Source organism: Arachis duranensis, chromosome 4 (genome assembly GCF_000817695.3).
Source record: "Arachis duranensis cultivar V14167 chromosome 4, aradu.V14167.gnm2.J7QH, whole genome shotgun sequence".
NCBI lineage: Eukaryota > Viridiplantae > Streptophyta > Magnoliopsida > Fabales > Fabaceae > Arachis > Arachis duranensis.
Genome location: NC_029775.3, coordinates 102,746,009 through 102,766,867, shown reverse-complemented (window position 1 = coordinate 102,766,867; position 20,859 = coordinate 102,746,009). Strand labels below are relative to the sequence as shown.

Below are 20,859 nucleotides of genomic sequence, written 5' to 3'. Positions count from 1 at the left end.
GGAAGCTATATTATAACAAGTGTAAAAATTATAAGATGAAAATAATTAAAGAAAAATTAAGGTATTATAACAAGTGTAAAAATTATAAGATGAAAATAATTAAACAAAAATTAAGGAAAAAGAAGCGTACAGTTGAAAAGATGCATATATATATACACAATTGAATCAGAGAAAAATAGATTTAGAGAGAAAAAGATGAGAACTGACTGAAGCCATTATCGACGAGGAAGTTGAAAGTGTGGTTGTCGCAGTTGTAGGTGAACTTGTTGAAGGAAGGAAGCTTCTGGAGGCACTAGAACAACGGCGAGGAGAACATGCATGGTGGCGATGGCGAGGAGAACAGGGCTGAGTAGACGTTCGTGACGCTAGAAGCTTCAGAGTTCAGAGTTCAAGCCAACGACGCTATTGACAGCTGCTTCGATGCGCGACGGTGACAACTGCTTCGATCCGCTTACAACAGCTCCGATCTGGCAACGATTGTGGTAGTGATGGTGGAGTTTGTTGGAGGAAGCTAAAAAGAGGAAATTAGGGTTGAGGAGGTGTGGTGACTGCTGTGTGTGCTGTGTGGTGGGTGCTCTTTGAAATAGGTTGCATAGGGTTAAACTTTAGGTTTTTTTTTTTCTTTTCTCTACGTCAAACGACGCCGTTTGGTGGATTTTAAGAAACCAGCACTTTCAAAAACCCAACTGATTTGGCCGGTTCGACGGTTAACTACTGATTTGGCCGGTTTTTTCTTTGGTTTTTTGTAGGACAATTTTGGAATGGACCGGACCGGTCAAATGATCGATTCTCGATTAACCTTATTAAACTGGTCGGTCTGATCTGGTTTTTATAACCATGTTCCGGATCGGTACAATTATAATGTGGAGGAGTATTTATAATTTATTGATTTTTATTATGTTTTTCATATTGGAATAGTTCAATGTCAGAAAGTACCGTTAAATGCTCTAGTTGAGAGGTGGCACCCAGACACACACACACATTTCACCTTCCAGTTGGGGAGTGTGCTGTGACACTGGAAGATGTGGTTGTTATTCTTGGTCTTCGGATAAATGGTCTTCAAGTGACAGGAGTGACTATAAGTAGTGACGAATATTTAGAGGCTGAGTGTTTGCACCAATTTGGGGTTGCACCGAGAAAGTCAGACTGTAGAGGAAGCTTCATAAAATTGACGTGGTTTCAGGATTTAAAAGAACGTTTACAGTTGATTGACAAAAAGAGCATTCAGAGGTACGTGAAGTGTCACATTATGTTGTTATTTAGTATGATCTTGTTTGGAGACAAGTTTAGGGCAGGTGTGCATTGAAAGTTTCTGCCTTTGCTTCGTGATTTTGGCAGTATCGGATAGTATAGTTGGGGATCGACATGCCTAGCACACATGTACAGGGTGTTATGCAGGGCATCTCGTTTTGACTATAAGAAAATCAATGGTCCACTAACACTTCTGCTATCTTAGGCTTAGATCCGTCTACCATATATTGCGCCGGTTCCTAGGGAACCCTGCAGTTTTCTGCTTGCAAACAGGTAACATTATCGATTTACATCGTACCTTCATATTTAGAATCCAATTGTGTTAATGAAATAAATCATATTAGGTGGCGTAACTGGGAGCGCGAAAACCGACGCTATATGTATCTTTGTCTTGCTCACTTTAGGAAGTCATTGGATGATCTTCAAGAAGTCATAAATATAGGAAATTACGTACCCGCATTCATATATTCAGAAAACTCAGTGCATTTGCCACGCCTGTGACGTTTGCCTCCATAGTGCCGTCACCTTGATCTTCGTCTCCATTAGACTAACAACTTCGTAATTGCTTTCAAACTCGTCCTCATTGTCACTATTGTAATCTTCCCGTTCAATATTTCGGTCGTCTTCAGATTGTTCAAACTCAATAAACAACTCAATGAATGACATCTGAGCGCGACTTTCAATATACATTGAAAACATCTCTTGCATACTTGCTTCATCAGTTATATATTTGGTTTGAAATTGAACGAATCCACCAAATACCGGTATAGGATACCTGTATAAAATACATGATATTTTTCTTGACATTTCAAAATCTATCTTTTTACAAATAACGCCTTTTAGTTATTCGAATGAGATTGTGAATGGAATAACAATATCTAACGGATTTTCACAAACAAATTTCACTCCTTCAGATATTTGTAACAAAATTTGACCAAAATAATATACTTTTAATAGAACTCTATCATCCATTTTTTTCACTCACATGAATATGAATTTCACTGTAAATTTTTTTTTAAACACATACGAAATAATAGATCTGGGTGGAAGAGTTGAGGGAAGAAGAAGAAGAAGATGATGATGATGATGAGATCTGCAAACTAGTACACACACACAACAAATCGGTTGGTCCGATTTATAATGACGCATTAAAATAACATATATTATAATCAAATCGGACGGTCCGATTTGATCTTGCCAAAATTTAAAAAAAAATTAAAACTATATTGAATTTAGACGATCCGATTACATACACCAAAATTCAAAATTTTTCTCCCACACAAATTGGATAGTCCGATTTGTGTACCTATTTTTTTAATAAAGAAATCGAATTGTCCAACTTTTTCACCCCATCGTTCAGAAAAAGCTACCCTACATTCATATCTACACCCCCAGTCTTCATAACGACGCACAACACACATACACAGTTTAGATATCCAAAAAAATGAGCCACGCTTTAAACATATATTAATGTAAAAATACTATTTATACATTAAAATTAATTATTAATGTATTTATCTATAAATATATGTGTAATTTAATTTATTTTCAATCTGTATTTATATTCTAATATATATTTTATATTAATAATTAATTTTAAATAACTGATTTTAGTGTACACATAACATAATCGATTTATATATGTTAATGACTAACTGGTGGTTTATTTATGAATATATAAATATCCAAGTCAAAGCCTTTTACGTACATATCTTAAAATGAGATAATAATAATAATAATAATAATAATAATAATAATAATAATAATAATAATAATAATAATAATTAGGTAGAAATTTAGGTCAATCAACTTCACATAAAATTGATAATTAAGAATTGTTAGATAAAAATTTAGTCAAATTATTTAAATTATTTAACGGCTTTCAACTATTAACTTTACGTAAAGTTAAATGCACCTGAATTTTCACCTAATAATTAATTGGTATAAACCAGATCAAAATCTATTTGCTTTCCTATTTTTGCAGTCTCCTTTGTATTTGCATTTAGAATTTGACATCCGTATTTTTTTTAATTAATAGACAAAGAGTCATGTACAATTATTTTTATATAAAATTATTAGTTAAAAGTCATTATATAATTTAACATGTTTAATTAAATTATTATTTAATAATTTTTTATTATTAATTTTATATAAAAATAATTACATCCAAAATTTCTCCTAATTAATATGACTCATTTAAAAAAAATCTAATTACTCATTGTTTTATATATGAATATTTTTACAGTAAAATAAAGAAAAGAAAAACAAGAAATATGAGTATAAAACTCATCAAAAATAAAACCAGACAACATAAAAATTGCGAATTTTACTGATGACTTTATCAACCACTAAAACATTGGTAATTAAATTTACCAATAGTAAAAGACCGTTGGTGAAGCTAACATTAGTAAATTCTAATTAATATTACAGACGATAAAATAAAATAATTATTTTTAATATACTGATAACATGACTGTTAGTAATAATAACATTAGAAAACAATATTAATTTAAGTCAGTAAAAATTGAAAATAATTTTTTTAAATAATTTTTTTAATTTTTATAAATTGTAAATAATAAATACATACATTATTAGAATACATGTTATATAATTAAATTTTTGATATAGCCAATAAATAATATAAAAAAGTTTTTATTCAAACTAAAAATAAATAAATATAGTCACCGTGAACATAGGCTAGGTGCGTGATGACGTCGCACCCAATTCAAGTGAAATATCCGTATTCTTCTTGGTCGTCTCCTACTACAACTATTCTGTTTGCTATCATCTCGTTTCCTACTCTACTAATTATCATGCCCCCTAATGCAAGTAAAAGTAAATAAAGTTAGACCATTAGAGTTTAATTTTTTTTACGTTGTTCATAAAAAGAATTTGTATTTAAGTTTTAGAGTAAAGGACAAATCCGTCCCTAACTTTTTTTACCGCAGACTTTTTCGTCCTCGAGAGTTGGGAAATACGGTAATGTCCCTGACGCTCTAGAAAATTGGACATTTTTACCACTTCGTTAGAGTGTCTCCGTTTAGCCCTGACGGAAAAAGGTGACGTGGCTCCCGTGGCGGTGAGCTAGCCGTAACGGGCTGCCACGTCGGCTGGGCTTTCCAAAAGAAGTCAAATATGTCCTCAAAGCCCAAAACGCTGTCGTTTCTCCCCCATCCCCAATCTATGAAATCCTTTAACCCTAATCCTTCGAATGCAGTCTGAGAGTGAAGCGGGTGAAGGAAGAAATGGAGCATTGCGACCATGGCATCCGAAGAAGTATCGTCAAGCTCGAGAAGATGCCCAGTTCCGAATGGCAATGATGGAAAAGAGGGTGTGTCACCAAGGTGCTTCTGTGGAGAAAATGTAATCATGTTCATGTCGAGAACGAGCAGCAATCCGAACAGATTGTTTCTGGGATGTCCCTTTTATAAGGTAAGCAAATGACATCTGAGTAACTCCGTTTGTGTTAGGGTTTATCCTCAATTCCAACCTTTTCTGAGCCTTGAGGATTGATTTTGTGCAGGTAAGACAACAATGCTGCAAGTTTTTTTTGTGGCTGGACGAGCACGTTGCCGGTCTTGGTGTGGTGTTACAAGGTACCTGGGGTAGGAGCAAATTCTGCATGGTGAAGAGTATCTCAGGATGAAAGACACGGAAAATAAGACATTGTTGTTAGAGAAGAGGATAGAAGCGTTAGAGGTTAAAAAAATCCAATTGGTTGGAGCATACGTGTGATGTTTGTTGTCCTGATTTTTGCTTTATTTAGTTGTAAGGAATGATGTAAGATTGGTGAAAATGTTGGAAATGAAATGTATTAATCATTTGTGCATCTGGTATCACTTTGGGTCATGTTTGTGATTATGTTTGTAGGTAACAAAAGTTGGCAAAATCACAGGAAATAAAAGTTTCAACAACTGATATTTAAAGTGTAAAAGTATACATTCATCATCTAAACTGACATCAAAATAAAAGGAATGCTACCATTAACATCTCCTTACTTGACAAGTGCTGTTTTAACTCAAAATAAAGACCCAAATCAAAAAAAGGAAATTGTATCTAGAATTTGTGGTTATCAGTTACATTGGGTCACATGTAAACAAAAAAAAATCATAATATCGTCAACCTTCACTCATGTTGATTCCCTAGATGCTGGGTCACTTGGTGTTGTTCTTTGGGAGACTTCCTGAGCTGCTGCTTCCTGCGTTGTGCCAGACTGTCCTTGAACCAGTGGTGCCAGTGGCCTGAAGATCTTCTGCTTTGGTCTGAATTTTGATGGTTTCGGGTGAGAAGTGTTGCTAACAATCTCTCGAGCCTTGCCTGGAGCATTACATGGAGGGGTTGTACTTGGGGTTGGTGGCCTGAATGGAGTGACTGTTGGGACCGGAGGTGCTATCACAAGCGTGGATCTAGTAACCCTGGTTGGAGCTGGTGCAGCATTTGCATGAGTTGGTCCTGCTGCACTCATAACCTGCACGCATGAGGAGACTAACCAATGGAAAAAAATTTAAAGCACATCAACTGGAATTCAAACAAGTAGGTATATCAACTTCATCACAAAGAGCACAAATTAAACAGTTACAGTAGTTGCTTGTTGCAGGGGTTGTGTGTTGGTTGGTTGGCTGCTTGAAGAATCCTGGACAGTTAATGAACATGGGGTATCAACAAGATAATAAGACAGATTTGTCCTCTAACTTGTCTACACTAAGACATCCTGATCCTTGAGGAAACGTTACTAATACTAATTAACCCCTGAACTATATGGCAATCAGACAGATAAGTCCCTGACAAACTATGCTCTAAGCCAGCATCTGTATAGTAGTGTATAATCCAAACCAAAAATATACAATGCAAACTTACCACTGGGGGTGGAGCTAACTGGGATAAAGGAAGCACAACTAGTTGTTGAGAGCTGCTTCCTCCTTTCTTCTTAGGCTTTTTTGTTTTAGGCTTCCAGTTGGGGTTTGATGGAGCTCCCTTGCAGGTTTTGTAGTTGTGGCCCTTTTCACCACACTTACTGCAAGCCACCGAGAATGACTTCTTCAATTTTCCACCTTGCATCAATGGCTCAGCAGGATTTTTCTGTCTGTTGTGAACTTTTGGCTGGCCAATAGGTCTCTTGATGATGGGGGTTCTGGTTGTGAGTACTCAGTTCGAGGCCAGAATTCTGCACTAGGGACTGGTTTGATGCAGTGTGAATATGTCTTCCTAATTGATTCTATACACAACCAGGGGTGGACATAATCTTCTGCCTTGTCACGCCTCTTCACAATAGCAGCAAGTGCATGTGTGCATGGCATCCCTAACCAAAAAATATTTTCAATTTGATCATAGAGCAAAGACTAGTTAAATTACAGATTTACAGGTGATAAAACAATTAACAATGTAATTAACAAGTAGATTTGTGGTTTACCAGTAATTACAGGTGTACTTAATGAGGTCCACATCTACCTTGCTTCCTTTGCGGCTCACTTCGAACCTTTTTCTTTCATTATCTCCAACCCACTCTACTGTCCACTTTGTCCCAAGAGTAAGTAATCTTTCCATCCGTTTTTACTGTACTGGTGCTAGTTTACCAGTGTGATTTTCCAATACTCGCTTGTGATTTACCATCATCCTCATCAGGTAACACCTGATTTCTTCGCACATAGTCAGGATTGGCTTGCAGCGGTAATTAACAATTTTGGCGTTGAAGACCTCACACATGTTGTTAGTGAGGTTATCAACTTTCGGCCCATGCGAGAAATACGCCTTGACCCATGTCTCTGGCTCAAACTTTGAGAGGTATTCCCAAGTCCCATGATTCACTGCCTTCAGCCTTTCCATACAGTCCTTGAACTCCACAACTGTTGTGCATCTGGCACACTCCCAGACAACCTCTCTTATGTATAAATCTTTGAACCTATTAACGAAGTTCTTCCACATGTGCATCACGCAGTTCCTGTGCCTGGCTTTTGGCATGACTTCCTTTAAGGCAGGGAGTAAACCCTGCATTGAACATGAGCAGCCAACATTTACAATTCAGCAAATATATGAAGTGTGCAATAATGAACCAATAATGCATCATACCTTTTGTTGATCTGAAATGAAGTTCCAGCCATGGTTTGCATCATCTCCTATGTCTGCCTAAAGGTTAGTCAGGAACCACTTCCAGGCATCCTTCGTCTCAGCCCTCATAACCCATATGCAACAACATAAAATTGGTTGTTTGCGTCTTGGGAAACTGCTGCTAGAAGCCACCCCATGTAGTATGTCTTGAGAAAGCATCCATCCAGGTGCAGCAAAGGCCTACACCATTCCTTGAACCCTCGCTTACAGGCATCTAAGCATATGTATATCTTGTCAAAAACAGGGGGCTTTTGGAATTGTCATAAGTTCCAACCTTGTAGTAGATCCTGGATTTGTACTTAAAATCTGCTCACAATAGTCCCTTGTCCTCTTGTATTGTTCCTTCTCGTTTTCCATAATCTTATCCCTGGCCTCAACTACTGCTCTATACACCATCTTAGGATGGGGAGCTAAAGAAAATTCTTCCCTAAGAAATTCAGTTGCCTCCCTAGTGGTCATGTGTGGTTGGGTAGCCATCCTCTTCACAATTTTCCTGCTGATCCAATGCTGGTCTGCTACGTTACTCCCTAAATCCCTTGCACAACTATGCTCTGGCTGGTACGTCTTAATTTGGTAACATTGCAGAATTTTGTTGTAAGACAGATGAACCAAGAAATTGCACTCTTCATCCTTGCAGCCCACTCTCACTCTCTCCGTATCATTCTTGATCCACTTAACCTCCCTTCCTTCAGCAATGAATGTGTCCTTCACCACATCTTTAAACCGTTCAACAGTTGCAAACCTCATCCCTAACTCGAATCTGCCCTGACCATGAGCATAGTCATCATCAAACTCGGGAAACTTGTGGCCTTCACTTTCATCCTCTGATCCCATAGATGTGTGCAATTCCTTGGACTCGTACTCAAACATGATTTTCTCAGGCTCTGTCGGGACTTCACTTACATAGTATCTCCCTACATTATCCACTCCAGGCCTATTGCCACCAGAGTTAGCCACATACATAAGTTAATGTGGTTAGAATATTAGAGTGCACACTGCAACATATTCAACAAAGGTGCACCATAACATTGCCTGCAATTCACATGTACATTCATGTTTCACGTCTCATGTCTCTGGCCCAAACCAAAGTGATTGAGAGTAGCTGGAATAATAATAATGAAGCAATTTTTGTGTTGAGATTCTTTTGTCTTTGTGGCTCAAATAATAATCATCTAGAGTCCAAGCATCCATGCTCTGTCTTTTTCTTTTTTCTTCTTTATACACATCAAATATTATCATATCAAGGTCACTTCATTATTAATGCCCCTCCCAGAGTAGACACATACACCATTTGAATTTAGAGACATAAATTAGTAATCGTACCAATATTAATAACTAATTATCATAAAATAAAATAGGCCCCATATACTATTAGGTAAAAAAAAAATTAGGTCAAACACACTTAGCAAGTTAGCATACAGAAAAATAACGACAACGTTTACTATCATTAGCCCATTATTACTTGAATTTTAAAAATTAAATTGGTCAACAACTTACTTTGATCGATTTATTAATTTTTTTTGTTATCCACGATATTTTTTATTCTTTACTCCCAAAAAACAAGAACTAACCTATCGCAAATTTAAATTTCACTTAAAAATTTATCGTTAATCAATAAATTACTGTATGCACAAGACAAGATTTAAATCCCAACAATTATTTAAGTAAACGAGTAAATTGACCATTCAATCAACTCAAATTATTTAATTTATTAGATTTTATTCGTAAATTAACCCAAAATAATATTTTTTGGTTCTTAGATCGATAGAATTTCGATTAAGTTGAATTTAACGATTGAATTTTCAATAACTACAAACAATAATAACGAAATATAATACAAATAATAATTGAATGACTATACAAAATAAATTATTCTAATCAGTAAGAATAAATTATGATAATTTATAGTCTGCATATTAGTAGTTGTCTCTTAACATGTATGCTTAATTTCTAACAATTATTTTAGTGTCGATTAGATCATTAATATTTGAATTTTATTTACTAAGAATACTGATATTATATGATAATAAACACAGTGGTAATGATACTATATATTGGATTGGATTCCTAACTAAACTTCCTTTTTGGTAGCATGAACATCTCAATGAAAGCAAAATGTTCCAATCATAAGAAAGGTACATAGAAATCAATTGTGTCACCAATTTGATTTTGATGCCACCGCTTAGGGTTGAAGGAGAATTTATATTATATTATTTTCAGTTCAGCAATCAAAGGACGTTTAGGTGCAACGGCACATGACTATCCAACCATTTAAATCAATTTTAATAATAATAAATATTAATAAATTCCAACATATGGAGGCCCATATCACATGGGAACCAACCTTACCACCATCTTCACTTCATCAAATTAATTAAAGAGTTCCAATTATCAGCTACTTGATACAATTTTCTCAAGTGAAATCTTAGGGTTGAGTATTTTCTTTTTTTAGTTTTCCATGGTATTTTTTAGCCCGGGCCAGAGACTAATCCACCGCGGTACTGAACTCCATTTAAAGATTTGTCGCTGGCCAATGGGTGGGTTGAGTATTTTCTAGCAACACATGTTGGTTTAATTAACTCAAATTAGATTAATTAAGATTCAGTGAGTTACAAATACAAATCAGTAACAATATTATGCTTATTATATGACATCAACGCTTTTTATTAGTATTATTTTAGTTTTTTAAAGTGAAGATTTTTGTAAACTGAAAAAAAAAGGAGAAATGAGATATTGGCTATTCTTGGATTATTCGGTGAAATTTGTTCCATGCAATATAATTATTAATGAAAAAGTAATTAATTTTTATTTAATTTACTTTATAAACCTTCTTAATACTCAACATCCTTAATATATGATATTAACTTTTGTACTAAGAAATCCAATATAAATATAACAAAACAAAAGATGTCATATATAATATAAAATAATTAAATATGATATATAATATTGTTCGGTTTTTCGGATTTCAGACGGGTCGGTGGAGCTCTAAGGGTGTGATTGTAGAAACCAGCCTTGGTCTGGGTCCAGAGGATGAGGATGGAAACTTCACAACATCCCGAACTGCTGCGGTGTGAGAGGTGCTACCTGCAATGACACTTCGACGCCCAAGTCAGAGGTGGTGCAAATGACAGTGGGAGTAATAGGATAGTGACATACCGTGGAGGAAGGATAAGGCCCTCTCCATATATACTCTGTCAGTAAGGCGGGTCCCACAAGATAGGCCCTCTTTCCTAAAAATTTTCTCTCTCGACTGTCATGTGGCTGATTGTTGGAGAGTAGGTGTTCGGGTTATGATCCGGACGTGTTACGCCCGCTAAATCGGCCGCTCGGTTTGAGTTGTCCCGTGCGCCAGACCGGATCGGACAATATGCCAACTGGGTTGGGCCGTACCAAATACAACGTAAGTATAAAATAATATAAATATAATATGTGTCAAATGAATAAACCTAATCGAATACTAGTACACTCAAAATACTATTCTCTCTATTTCTTTTACATCTTCTATTTAAGAATATATATAAGTTTCATAGAATTTGCATCCAAAGTATCAAAGGGAGTGTATGATAAAAAAAGTAAAAAAAACCCTCAGTTAAAGGATATGGACCTGAAATGATCAAATGCCAGCTACACATAGCACATGTATGTGTATACACTCAATAGAGATGGCTGAAAATGGATGCATAAAATGCATGGACCAAAGTGGTTCCTATATGTGTTGTTGTCCCTTCAGTACCAATTTCTTGATCCCCCACCATTGCCATAGTGCTGTGGTTGGGTGATGAGTCACAAAATTGTTGAGAGCTACATACTAATAATAATAACATTAATGATAATGATGGCTTGCATGTCACACATGTTTATTTTTGAAATGAATCCTCATGCTTTAGAGTCACATATTGCATTATGACACTTTTTTTTTTGTCTTTATTGGTGAGAAGTTAATGTCCTCATTGACACTTGTGTTTAATTTCTTTCTTTTTTGTAGTCAACTAATTCATGTTACTCCATATTTTTCATAAAAAAAAGGAACTCGTGACCTTCTCTTTTTCAATATTATTTTTTTGGAGTGAGTTTGACATTATCATGTTATTGAAGTTAAGTTTTTCATTTTTGGACTTTGGATCATATTATTGAAGTTGAAAAAAGAATGAGCACTAAGGTGTGACCCTGTGACTGTGTTGCTCAGAAAAAGCCCAAAAGGAAATGACAAAAACTACATATTCTAATGGGCCTCATGGATATAAAGGGCTCAGTGGAATTAGTTGGTAATGGGCTCAAGAAAATGATTGTGTTCTTGGCTTAATCTATTGGGCCTAAAAGATAAGAGTTTGGTGGCCCAAAAATTTATTTGACAAAAAAACTATAAATGTAGAGTAAATACGTACATTTAATCACGTGACTGTCACGTCAGTAAAAATAACTATTTTTTACTTGAATATATAAATGATTATCTAAAAGAACAAATGTAATTAAATAACTGTGAAAAATATTTTACAATACGAGTATATCAAAATTAAATTTTAAAAGCGACTAAATTTTTTTTTTATTATTTGATTATTTCTTGAAAGGACAAAGATTTGTTATACTTTCGGAAATACAGTGGTATTGTGGATAAGCATCAATGAGTGGCTGAGAGAGTTTGCAGTGGAATAATGATTTTTTGAAAGTTAGGACGGTACAGTCCAAACAGCAGTTAGATAGAATGGCATGCAACTTCTTGATTATAATATTTCATCACATGTTTAAAAAAAACACTATGATTAAATATAAAAGATGAACAGTCCAAATTGGTATGAATGGTAAGTAAATTTACCATTTTTCCCGTAATCTAAAAGTACAAATTTCAAGTGATAGAAAATATTCGTCTTAGACCATTGTTGGACATCCATTTGTAGAAAACAAAATTTAAGAAGAAAATTGAAAAATTAAAGAAAAAACAATTTCTGAAAATTGAATCAAGCAATGTAACAACAGAAGATGAAAGTGTTGTATTGGTTGAGGGAATAGACTTTAGGAAAGCTTTCACATGTACCAGTATACTTGACTAGTACACCGGTATTCAATAATTACAAAACGATTTAAAAATAGAAAAATTTTTACGTGTTTTTTTCACTTTATTAAAACAGCAATGTACCGAGTACGAATAGGTAGATAATTTAAATTGTCTGATAGTATATGACGCAATTCCTAAAATATCCCTAATTAGATAGTGAAATGACGGAAATAATAGTGAACATGATCAAGCTAAAATGCAAGCGATTTCAGCTAAGGACTAATAACCAATTTGAAGCTGATGAGCTGTTTCTTTAGCAGTCATGATAGACTATTAACAATGAGTGGTACTTGACCAGTAAATTAGATTTGGATTTAATTTTTTTTAGTTGGTTACATGGTAAAATAGGTTGTATGAGTCCCAACAAAGTGTATGCATGTTGGAATAAATTATTTCATTAATCCAAATTATTTATACTGAATCACAAAAAATTATATATATTATAGTGTGAAAATGTATTTTTAGTTATAAAAATTAGAAATTAATTGAAAAATTGTCTCAGTCTTATTCAATTAAAATCTTTTATATCCTTAATAAGATGACTGAATTGTAATTCCTTCGATAGAAAAAGAGTTATTGAGGCAGTTTTGGTATATTAAAGACTAAAATCTTAAAGTTACTATTTATATTTGAGCACGACACATGAATGTTTTAGGAATTACGCATATACTATCAAACAAAATTTAAACTATCTACCTATTCTACCCAGTACATTACTATTTCAATAAAGTGGTGAAAATTTTCCTAAACTTTATAATAAATTTAAATTTATCCTATTCCATTCATTTCCTTCTTTTTCTTTTATTACATAGTATAATTTCTTATTTATACTCTCAATAATTTCTAATAAGCCTAACTATTATTTATTAATGGTCCGTTCTATTAATTAAATTCTACATAAAAAAACAAAGACATGATTGGTTCTATAAATTTGAAAGATGGTGCTAGAATCTGTATGCTTGCAAGATGGAGAGCCTAGTTGTTATTCTAAGTTTAGTATCCATCTTTGTTCTCTTCATTATCACACAAAGAAACACAAGAACAAGATCAAGAACACCACTTCCACCTGGCCCTAAAGGCCTTCCTCTAATTGGAAATCTCCACCAACTTGATGCCAAATCCCCACATCACTATTTTAGAGAACTCTCCAAACACTATGGCCCCATCATGTCCTTCAAACTTGGTTCAACCCAAGCCCTTGTTATTTCCTCATCAAAATTAGCCAAAGAAGTGTTAAAGACACATGACCTCAAATTTGCAAGTAGGCCACCTTACTTAGGCCTAAGGAAATTGTCATATAATGGCTTGGACTTAGGTTTTGCACCTTATAGCCCTTATTGGAGAGAGATGAAGAAGCTTTGTGTTTTGCACCTTTTTAGCTCTCAAAGGGTCCATTCTTTTAGACCCTTTAGAGAACAAGAGGTTGCAAACATGATTAGGAGGATATCCCAACATGAAGATTCAAACAAAGTTGTAAACTTGAGTGACACTTTGATGTTTTTTACCAACACTTTGATATGTAGGGTTGCTTTTGGGAAAGAATATGGTAATGAGTACCATGTTGTTGATGAAGAATTAGGGTGTGGCCAAAGGAGCAAGTTGCAAGTGTTGCTAAATGAGGCTCAAGCATTGTTGGTTGAGTTTTACTTTTCAGATCATTTTCCCATGTTGGGGTGGGTTGATTGGCTTAGAGGAACACTTTGGAGGCTAGATAAGAACTTCAAGGAATTGGACAAGTTCTATGAAAGAGTTATCTTTGACCATATGGATTCAGCTAGGGCTAATAAATCCAATGAGCAACAAGTTAAAGACATCATTGATATCTTTCTAGAGATGATGAATGATCACTCACTCTCCTTTGATCTCACTCTAGATCATATAAAAGCTGTGCTCATGGTAAGTAATTATAGCTAGCATCTTTTTAATATTTTTTGCTTTAGTTAAAAGAAATTATTATTGGTTATTGAATTTAATTTATTTAATTAGAAAAAAATTAAAATGAGAAAAATTATAAAGTAACAAAATAAGATTAAATTACACGGTTGGTCCTACATTTTCAGTGAAATTATTGTAAATTGGTCCTACACTTTAAAAATTTTGTAATTGAATCCGTAAAGAGAGTTAAAATCTGCAATTTAGTCATCGCCGGTCAAAAAGTGTTGATTTAACAGAATATTTTCAGAATATGCTGAAAATATTCTGTTAAAATAGAGAATATGCTAAAAATATTCTATTAAATTAAACACTTTTTGAACGATAGGAATTAAATTGCAAATTTTAATTATCTTTAGGAATCCAATTACAAATTTTTAAAGTGTAAGGATCAATTTATAATTTCACTAAAAGTGTAGGGACCAATTATATAATTTAACTACAAAATAATGAGTTAGTCATAATTGAATTTGTAATTTTTATCGTGGGAATATCTGTCCTATAATTCAAGAGTTATTAGATTCTCACTTTTTTCATTTTACTAACTTTCTCTTATTTAGAAGTTTGGTCTGTCATCTGATATGGCTTACCCTTGAATTCAACTAGATTTTCGTTAAAAACATTTTTAAATAACAAAAATATTATTCGTACTCACCAGCGTATTTATATATAAATATATGTATGGTTTAATTTATTTTTAATGTGTATTTATATTTTAACGTGACTTTAATAGCTGATTTTAGTGTACACATAACATATCTTATTGTTAAATTATACGTGAAATATTACATTGAGTATAGTTGAGTTGTTGAAAGCTGTCTGGGGTCAACCTAGTGTTAGAAAGTTAATTTATCGTTTAGAACAAAGAACATTTAAAAAATGTATGTATAATTTTACTCATTGAAAATATTTACAATAATTTAACAAATGATTAGTCAGTATATTAAAAATGTTATGTATATACAAAAGATTAATTGTTAAATATAAAAAAAGGAAAAAAGGTTACATTTACATCTTTTATTTTTCTGTTTTTCAATATTTAATATTTTTAAGATTATAAAAATAATATAATTTAATCTTAAATCTTCAATTTATTTTTTTTCTATTAAATAAGAATTTGGCATTGATATGACCCAAGCCATGTGCTGGATGGTTACACTTGCACAGTTTGATTAGTATAATTTGCATGTGTCTCTCCCAACAACAAATCCCTTCTTGATCCTTCATCATCAATGAAGCAACAAAATAACAAAATCAATGAAAGGGAAATAAGAAAAAAATAGAAAAATTTAAAAACAAAATTAATTGGATAAAAGTGATGAGTGTGAGAGATCTGAGGAAGGTGGTGGGTCCACAAATTAGAAGCCATGTGGGTATCATCTCCCAACTCCATCATTTTTCTTAATTATTATTTTTATTATTTTCTGACACACACACACCACATAACTGATGAAATGCCAAAGAGAAACTTAACACAAAATAATGGTACATCAATGAATAACACAACCAAGCTAAGTAAACACAAAGTCTACATAGTTACAGATCCAAATCCAATCTTGAATCAATGAATGAATGATGAGAGTGTTGCACTTTGAACTTTGAAACAGTGTAGATTAGTTAGTATGTTGGTTTCAGTTGTTAGATCTTAGTTACATGAATCCAATGATGAGGAATAGTTATAATAGTAGTAATGTGAGAGAGTCTCTTTTGGGGTCATTGAATCACCACCGCAGAGGACAAAGCTTGAATGGTTATGGAATGGCTTCCAACAACAACAACAACAACAATGAAGATAACTTGGATCTCTTCTCCAGGAACAGACGTACCCTCTCTGTGACTTCCTCTGATGATTCCTCCGATGGTATGTGAATTGTGTGAACACTGGTTTTTTTAATTTGTTTCTTGGTTTTTGGTTTTGCACTTGGGATGTGGGAATGGACACTTTTTTGTCTGTATTTTTTGTTGCAACTAATGTGTCACTGAACAATCTTTTGTTTGTTTATGGGTTTATTATGTTTTTGTTTTGTTTGAATCTGATTCTTTTTCTAAACATAAAACACTTTTAGTTTGTTTTCTTTGTATTGTTTTAACTTTTTAAGAACTGATGTTGGGGAGTGAAAGGGATGTATTGTGATTGAAAATTAATAATAATTTTCCTTTCTTATTATTTGATTTGATATGTTGTTAACTAGGTAAGTGCTAAATCTGAAGTATGCTTCAGCTATTTTGTTTGAAGTGATTAACTGATTTGTATAACTATATATATTTTATAATTATGTATTAAGAATAATTAGTTGTGAATTTTGTAGTTTCAGTGAAACTGGGGAGGCTCTCACTTGGAGGAGCAGCACCAAAACCTTCAAGAAATGGGATTGATGATCTATTGTCTTCCACAGAAGTAGGAAAGCATGATTATGACTGGTAAGCATCGATTTCGTCATGTCGATTCTCAGGTTTCTGTGGCTGTGGATGAGAAATCACTAGTTAATGGAGAGAACATATTGATTCTGGATCTGTGACTTCTTGTTCTATCATTAAGACATTGTTGTTGCTTGCTTTATATGTAAAGAAATTTTCTTGTTCCCACCTTTCCATGTATACCCAGTCAACTTCCTTCTCTCCACCATTGGATGGGGTGTGTTGATTTGAGTTCCAGTCCTTATTTTCTAATAGCAGGGGAGAGTGAGCCAGCTTATATGTATTCAACTTCAGAAATGAGAGTGCAACTTCAAAAAGTTCCAACTTTTTCAGTTGGTTGCCCCAATTTGTAATTATTTCTCTGTTTTTATGTTACTAGGCTTCTCACTCCCCCCGGCACACCAGTTTTTCCATCATCAGAAGGCGAGCCCCAACCAACCACGGTGCCTCCAAGAAGAAGTTTGACTAGATCAACTTCTACCACAAAGGCCTCAAGGGTATGTGTTCCCTCAAATCATTCTTCATAGATTTAATTTGTATGCAAAGATATCCAATCATAAATTGATACATAAACAAGTTAGCTACTTTTATCTATGGGCTATTTGAATGGTCATCTAAAAGAAAGGATTTTATTGGATGGCAACCAAATCATCTATTAGGCATTCCCTACATGTATACATGCACTTGGTGATTGTTATTTATTTATCCTAGGTCACAACCTTATACATGTTTGATATATTTTAATGGTGAGCTAAATGCTGTTATATTTATTAGTCTTCATAATGATTTTTCAGCTCTCAGTCTCACAATCTGAGAACAATAATCACTCTAGACCAGCAAGAAGCAGTTCGGTGACACGCCCTTCGGTCTCAAACTCACACTCACAATACAGCACCTATTCCTCTAACAGATCCACCTCAATTCTCAACACAAGCTCTGCCTCAGTTTCGTCATACATCCGACCATCCTCCCGACCATCCTCCCCTGTAACTCGCTCCTCGTCCGCAGCTAGGCCTTCTACTCCTTCCTCACGCCCGGCAGCGTCTTCTAGGCCTTCAACTCCCTCCAGAGTGCGCTCGGTTTCTAACAACCCCACAGCCTCCTCCTCCTCTGCTGACAGACAAAGAACATCAACACAAAGCTCAAGGCCATCAACACCAAGTTCTAGGCCTCATATTTCTACAAATTTGCATTCTCCATCGGCCCCTACGCCAACTCGATCACTATCCAGGCCTTCTACCCCTACTAGAAGGAACTCAATGCCATCTCTGTCTCCATCCCCTTCTCCTACATCATCTTATCTAACTTCATCCTCACGTGTTTCACTTAGTGGAAGAAACTCAGCTCCATCTTCAAGGCCAAGTTCGCCGAGTCCAAGAGTAAGGCAGCCACCACAACCAATAGTTCCCCCGGATTTTCCCCTCGACACACCTCCAAATCTCAGAACAACATTGCCTGATAGGCCTGTATCAGCAGGCAGGTCTCGCCCCAGCAGTGTCACCATGAAGGGAAACAGTTCTGAACCTCAAGCTTCAGCTCCTGTGTCAAGAAGACATTCTTCTCCGATTGTGAGTAGGGGGAGGTCTACAGAGCCTGCAGCGAGAACTCGCAGTTATGGCAGCACCAATGGCCACCATGCTGATGTTCCTGAGCCTAGGAAAGTCCAACATCCACCTGAAGTCGTTGCAAGGAGATCTGTTAGGGCCTCAACTACCACTGCTACAGACAACTCTGGGTTTGGGAGGACCATATCAAAGAAATCCTTAGATATGGCTATTAAGCACATGGTTTGTACTTCGTACTCTCTATATTTCCAGTTCTGCATGATTAAAGTAATCAAAATCAAAATTTACTTAGATTACCAATGTCAACAGTTTCAAGGTTTAGTTTAAAATTTTGATACATTGCTACTACTACATGTTTTCTTTGACACCTTTCTAAAGAGTAGATGACAATAGGATGAGTTACATTAAATGATATTGCAGCGTATCATTCGATGCAAATGAAAAACATTTTTCCATTAACAGTGAGTTAAACTATCAGATTCTTGAAAATTTTATTCATGGATCAAATACCTTGAGTAAAAATCATGGTCCAAATGATATTAAAATCTTCTCCCTCAATGTGATTTTTCACATTCAGCTCATGTTCCTTCATGTTGCTTTATCTACATGCCTTAAAGTAAATTTTTGCACCATAAGCTATTAATCCTCTGATTTTGTTATATCAAATCCAAACTTAATCACCATTTGATTTATCTATTGAATAGGATATAAGGAACGGCGCAGGAAATCATCGTTCGCTGTCAAACACAACACTCTTCCCTCAGAGCATTAGACCTTCGTCCACTCCCAAGAGCCACCGGGTTTCGAGTGCTCTGGCATCTGTCAACATGAATGGAACCACCCTGCATACCAATGGAGTCTCCAATCTGGATATTGGAAATGATGTTAACAGAATACATATGGTAAGAGGAAGAGAGGTGGATGAAAGACTATCCTCATCAAAACTTAGTAGTGAAGTCGACATTTACGAGAGTTCGCGTTACGATGCACTGTTGCTCAAAGAAGATTTGAAGAACACAAATTGGCTTCATAGTGCTGATGACAAATGTGATCAAGGTCCCATATTTGATAATGGATTTGAGCATTTGCCAGAGCCTTTTGGTCTCTTGTAGCATTCAAGGAGGTTAATAATAATCCTTGGTGAATTTTTATGATTTGTAATATGATATCTATGTTCTAATAATGGTTATTTCTTAATATTTTTTTTGTTTCCCTTCTACCAAAGAATTACATTACACAAGTATTTTGTGCATACAAAAGTATGCTTTTGTCAAAAGACAAGTGTATTACTAAGCTCATAGAGATGGATATGATGCTTTAACTTTAAGCAAACATTGGTTTGCTTGTTTGAGTTCAAAATATTTTAAATAAAAAACAAAAAGAGATTCTATTAGTTCATGGTAGGTAACTAGCATTGTGGCTCTTCAAGTTAGTAGTGAGTGCATAACTATTTTGACAGCCCTTTGGTTTCTATTTGATAAAATGTAACAACTTTTTTTAACGCTTTATCTGAATAAGCATATAATTATAGAGTTTAATTTTGATGCACTTACAGTGTAAAACGTTTTACACAGTTGTGTAATCACATTCGTTCTTTTAAATTCATAATTATATTAATGCAGCATCAAATAGGAAAAAGGGAAAAGAATAGTGAAAGAACGTTCTTGAATTTTTTTTCTTTCGACTTGTTTAAGGAATAATGACAATTTGGCTAAGCTCAAAGCTCTTTTTATGATTTAGCTCACTCATTTATTTAACAAATTATGGTGGGTTTAAATTCCACCTTATGCACAAACAACTTATTGGCCAACAATAAATTCTTAAATAAAGTTCCGATCTACGACAAATTAATTATTGATATTAAAAAATTATAAGTCTTTTAATTCTTAAATAAATTCATTGTTTTATTCTTGACCTTGACAGTAATATATGTTAATCCTAGATGTAAAAATAGTAAAAAAAAACTAGGTATAAATTGTATGCTCGTCCATGAAATATGAGCAATAGGTGCCAATGATATAGAAGAACCAAATCGTAAATAAAGTTCAAGTTCGAATCCCATAGAAAATATAGGCAGCATTGTCTATAATTATAGACAAATTCAAGACTTTCGAAAGATTTCATCCAACTAAAAAGAAAAGATTTCATATAAATTATTAAAGTCATTGTTACCTATATAAATAAGCCTTGATGTTCCTTCAGAGCTCATCAAAATCCTTCATGAAGTGATAGAGCAGCCTCTTAGACTCAGTAGTTTGCATCTAATTTCGTTGTTCTTTTTGGGCTTTTAAGTCCCGTTTTACTACCAAAAAAAAGCCTTGATGTATGCCTACTCCCTAGGTTCAAAAGTAGATCTGAATGATTTTTAATTCTTGTACTACAAGTCTACAACCTTGAGACTTATTCATGGGCATAAAGAAAAGTAGTATCTTTTCAGATTTCTCCCAACAAATCCATAAAGACATATCTAATGCTATTGATATAAGCACAAGGACCATACTATCTCTAAATTCTAAAACCTGCTATGAAAGG

General features: G+C 34.4%; 4 protein-coding genes across 4 annotated transcripts; 2 read left to right on the top strand and 2 right to left on the bottom strand.

Moving 5' to 3' along the window:
* Positions 1-5,380: 5,380 nt before the first annotated feature.
* On the bottom strand, positions 5,381-6,309 carry LOC107485346 (flocculation protein FLO11-like). Its single transcript, XM_016105863.1, has 3 exons — positions 6,109-6,309; positions 5,831-5,884; positions 5,381-5,719 (listed from the first exon to the last, which is right to left on the bottom strand). The coding sequence occupies exons 1-3, from the start codon at positions 6,307-6,309 to the stop codon at positions 5,381-5,383; spliced, it is 594 nt and encodes a 197-aa protein (XP_015961349.1).
* A 492-nt stretch (positions 6,310-6,801) lies between these two features.
* Positions 6,802-8,319, bottom strand: LOC107485347 (uncharacterized). The gene is made up of 4 exons (XM_016105864.1): positions 7,671-8,319; positions 7,473-7,570; positions 7,318-7,374; positions 6,802-7,236 (listed from the first exon to the last, which is right to left on the bottom strand). The coding sequence occupies exons 1-4, from the start codon at positions 8,317-8,319 to the stop codon at positions 6,802-6,804; spliced, it is 1,239 nt and encodes a 412-aa protein (XP_015961350.1).
* Positions 8,320-13,342: 5,023 nt separating this feature from the next.
* On the top strand, positions 13,343-14,342 carry LOC107485348 (cytochrome P450 83B1-like). Its single transcript, XM_016105865.3, has one exon. It carries the CDS (start codon positions 13,379-13,381, stop codon positions 14,324-14,326), a length of 948 nt encoding a protein of 315 aa, XP_015961351.1. The 5' UTR covers positions 13,343-13,378; the 3' UTR covers positions 14,327-14,342.
* A 1,339-nt stretch (positions 14,343-15,681) lies between these two features.
* Positions 15,682-19,526, top strand: LOC107485353 (flocculation protein FLO11). The gene is made up of 5 exons (XM_016105871.3): positions 15,682-16,205; positions 16,654-16,765; positions 17,142-17,259; positions 17,557-18,549; positions 19,032-19,526. Exons 1-5 carry the CDS (start codon positions 15,998-16,000, stop codon positions 19,437-19,439), a joined length of 1,839 nt encoding a protein of 612 aa, XP_015961357.1. The 5' UTR covers positions 15,682-15,997; the 3' UTR covers positions 19,440-19,526.
* The last annotated feature ends 1,333 nt before the right edge of the window (positions 19,527-20,859 follow it).

Coding starts and splice junctions, on each gene's coding strand:
- LOC107485346 (XM_016105863.1), bottom strand. CDS start 6,309: ATGCAAGGTGGAAAATTGAAGAAGTCATTCTCGGTGGCTTGCAGTAAG. Junction 5,885..6,108: donor AGTTAGCTCCACCCCCAGTG/GTAAGTTTGCAT, acceptor TTAACTGTCCAG/GATTCTTCAAGCAGCCAACC. Junction 5,720..5,830: donor CCCTGCAACAAGCAACTACT/GTAACTGTTTAA, acceptor TCATGCGTGCAG/GTTATGAGTGCAGCAGGACC.
- LOC107485347 (XM_016105864.1), bottom strand. CDS start 8,319: ATGTATGTGGCTAACTCTGGTGGCAATAGGCCTGGAGTGGATAATGTA. Junction 7,571..7,670: donor CAAGAGGACAAGGGACTATT/GTGAGCAGATTT, acceptor ACATATGCTTAG/ATGCCTGTAAGCGAGGGTTC. Junction 7,237..7,317: donor TCATTTCAGATCAACAAAAG/GTATGATGCATT, acceptor TGTTCAATGCAG/GGTTTACTCCCTGCCTTAAA.
- LOC107485348 (XM_016105865.3), top strand. CDS start 13,379: ATGGAGAGCCTAGTTGTTATTCTAAGTTTAGTATCCATCTTTGTTCTC.
- LOC107485353 (XM_016105871.3), top strand. CDS start 15,998: ATGAATCCAATGATGAGGAATAGTTATAATAGTAGTAATGTGAGAGAG. Junction 16,206..16,653: donor CTCTGATGATTCCTCCGATG/GTATGTGAATTG, acceptor TGAATTTTGTAG/TTTCAGTGAAACTGGGGAGG. Junction 18,550..19,031: donor ATATGGCTATTAAGCACATG/GTTTGTACTTCG, acceptor TCTATTGAATAG/GATATAAGGAACGGCGCAGG.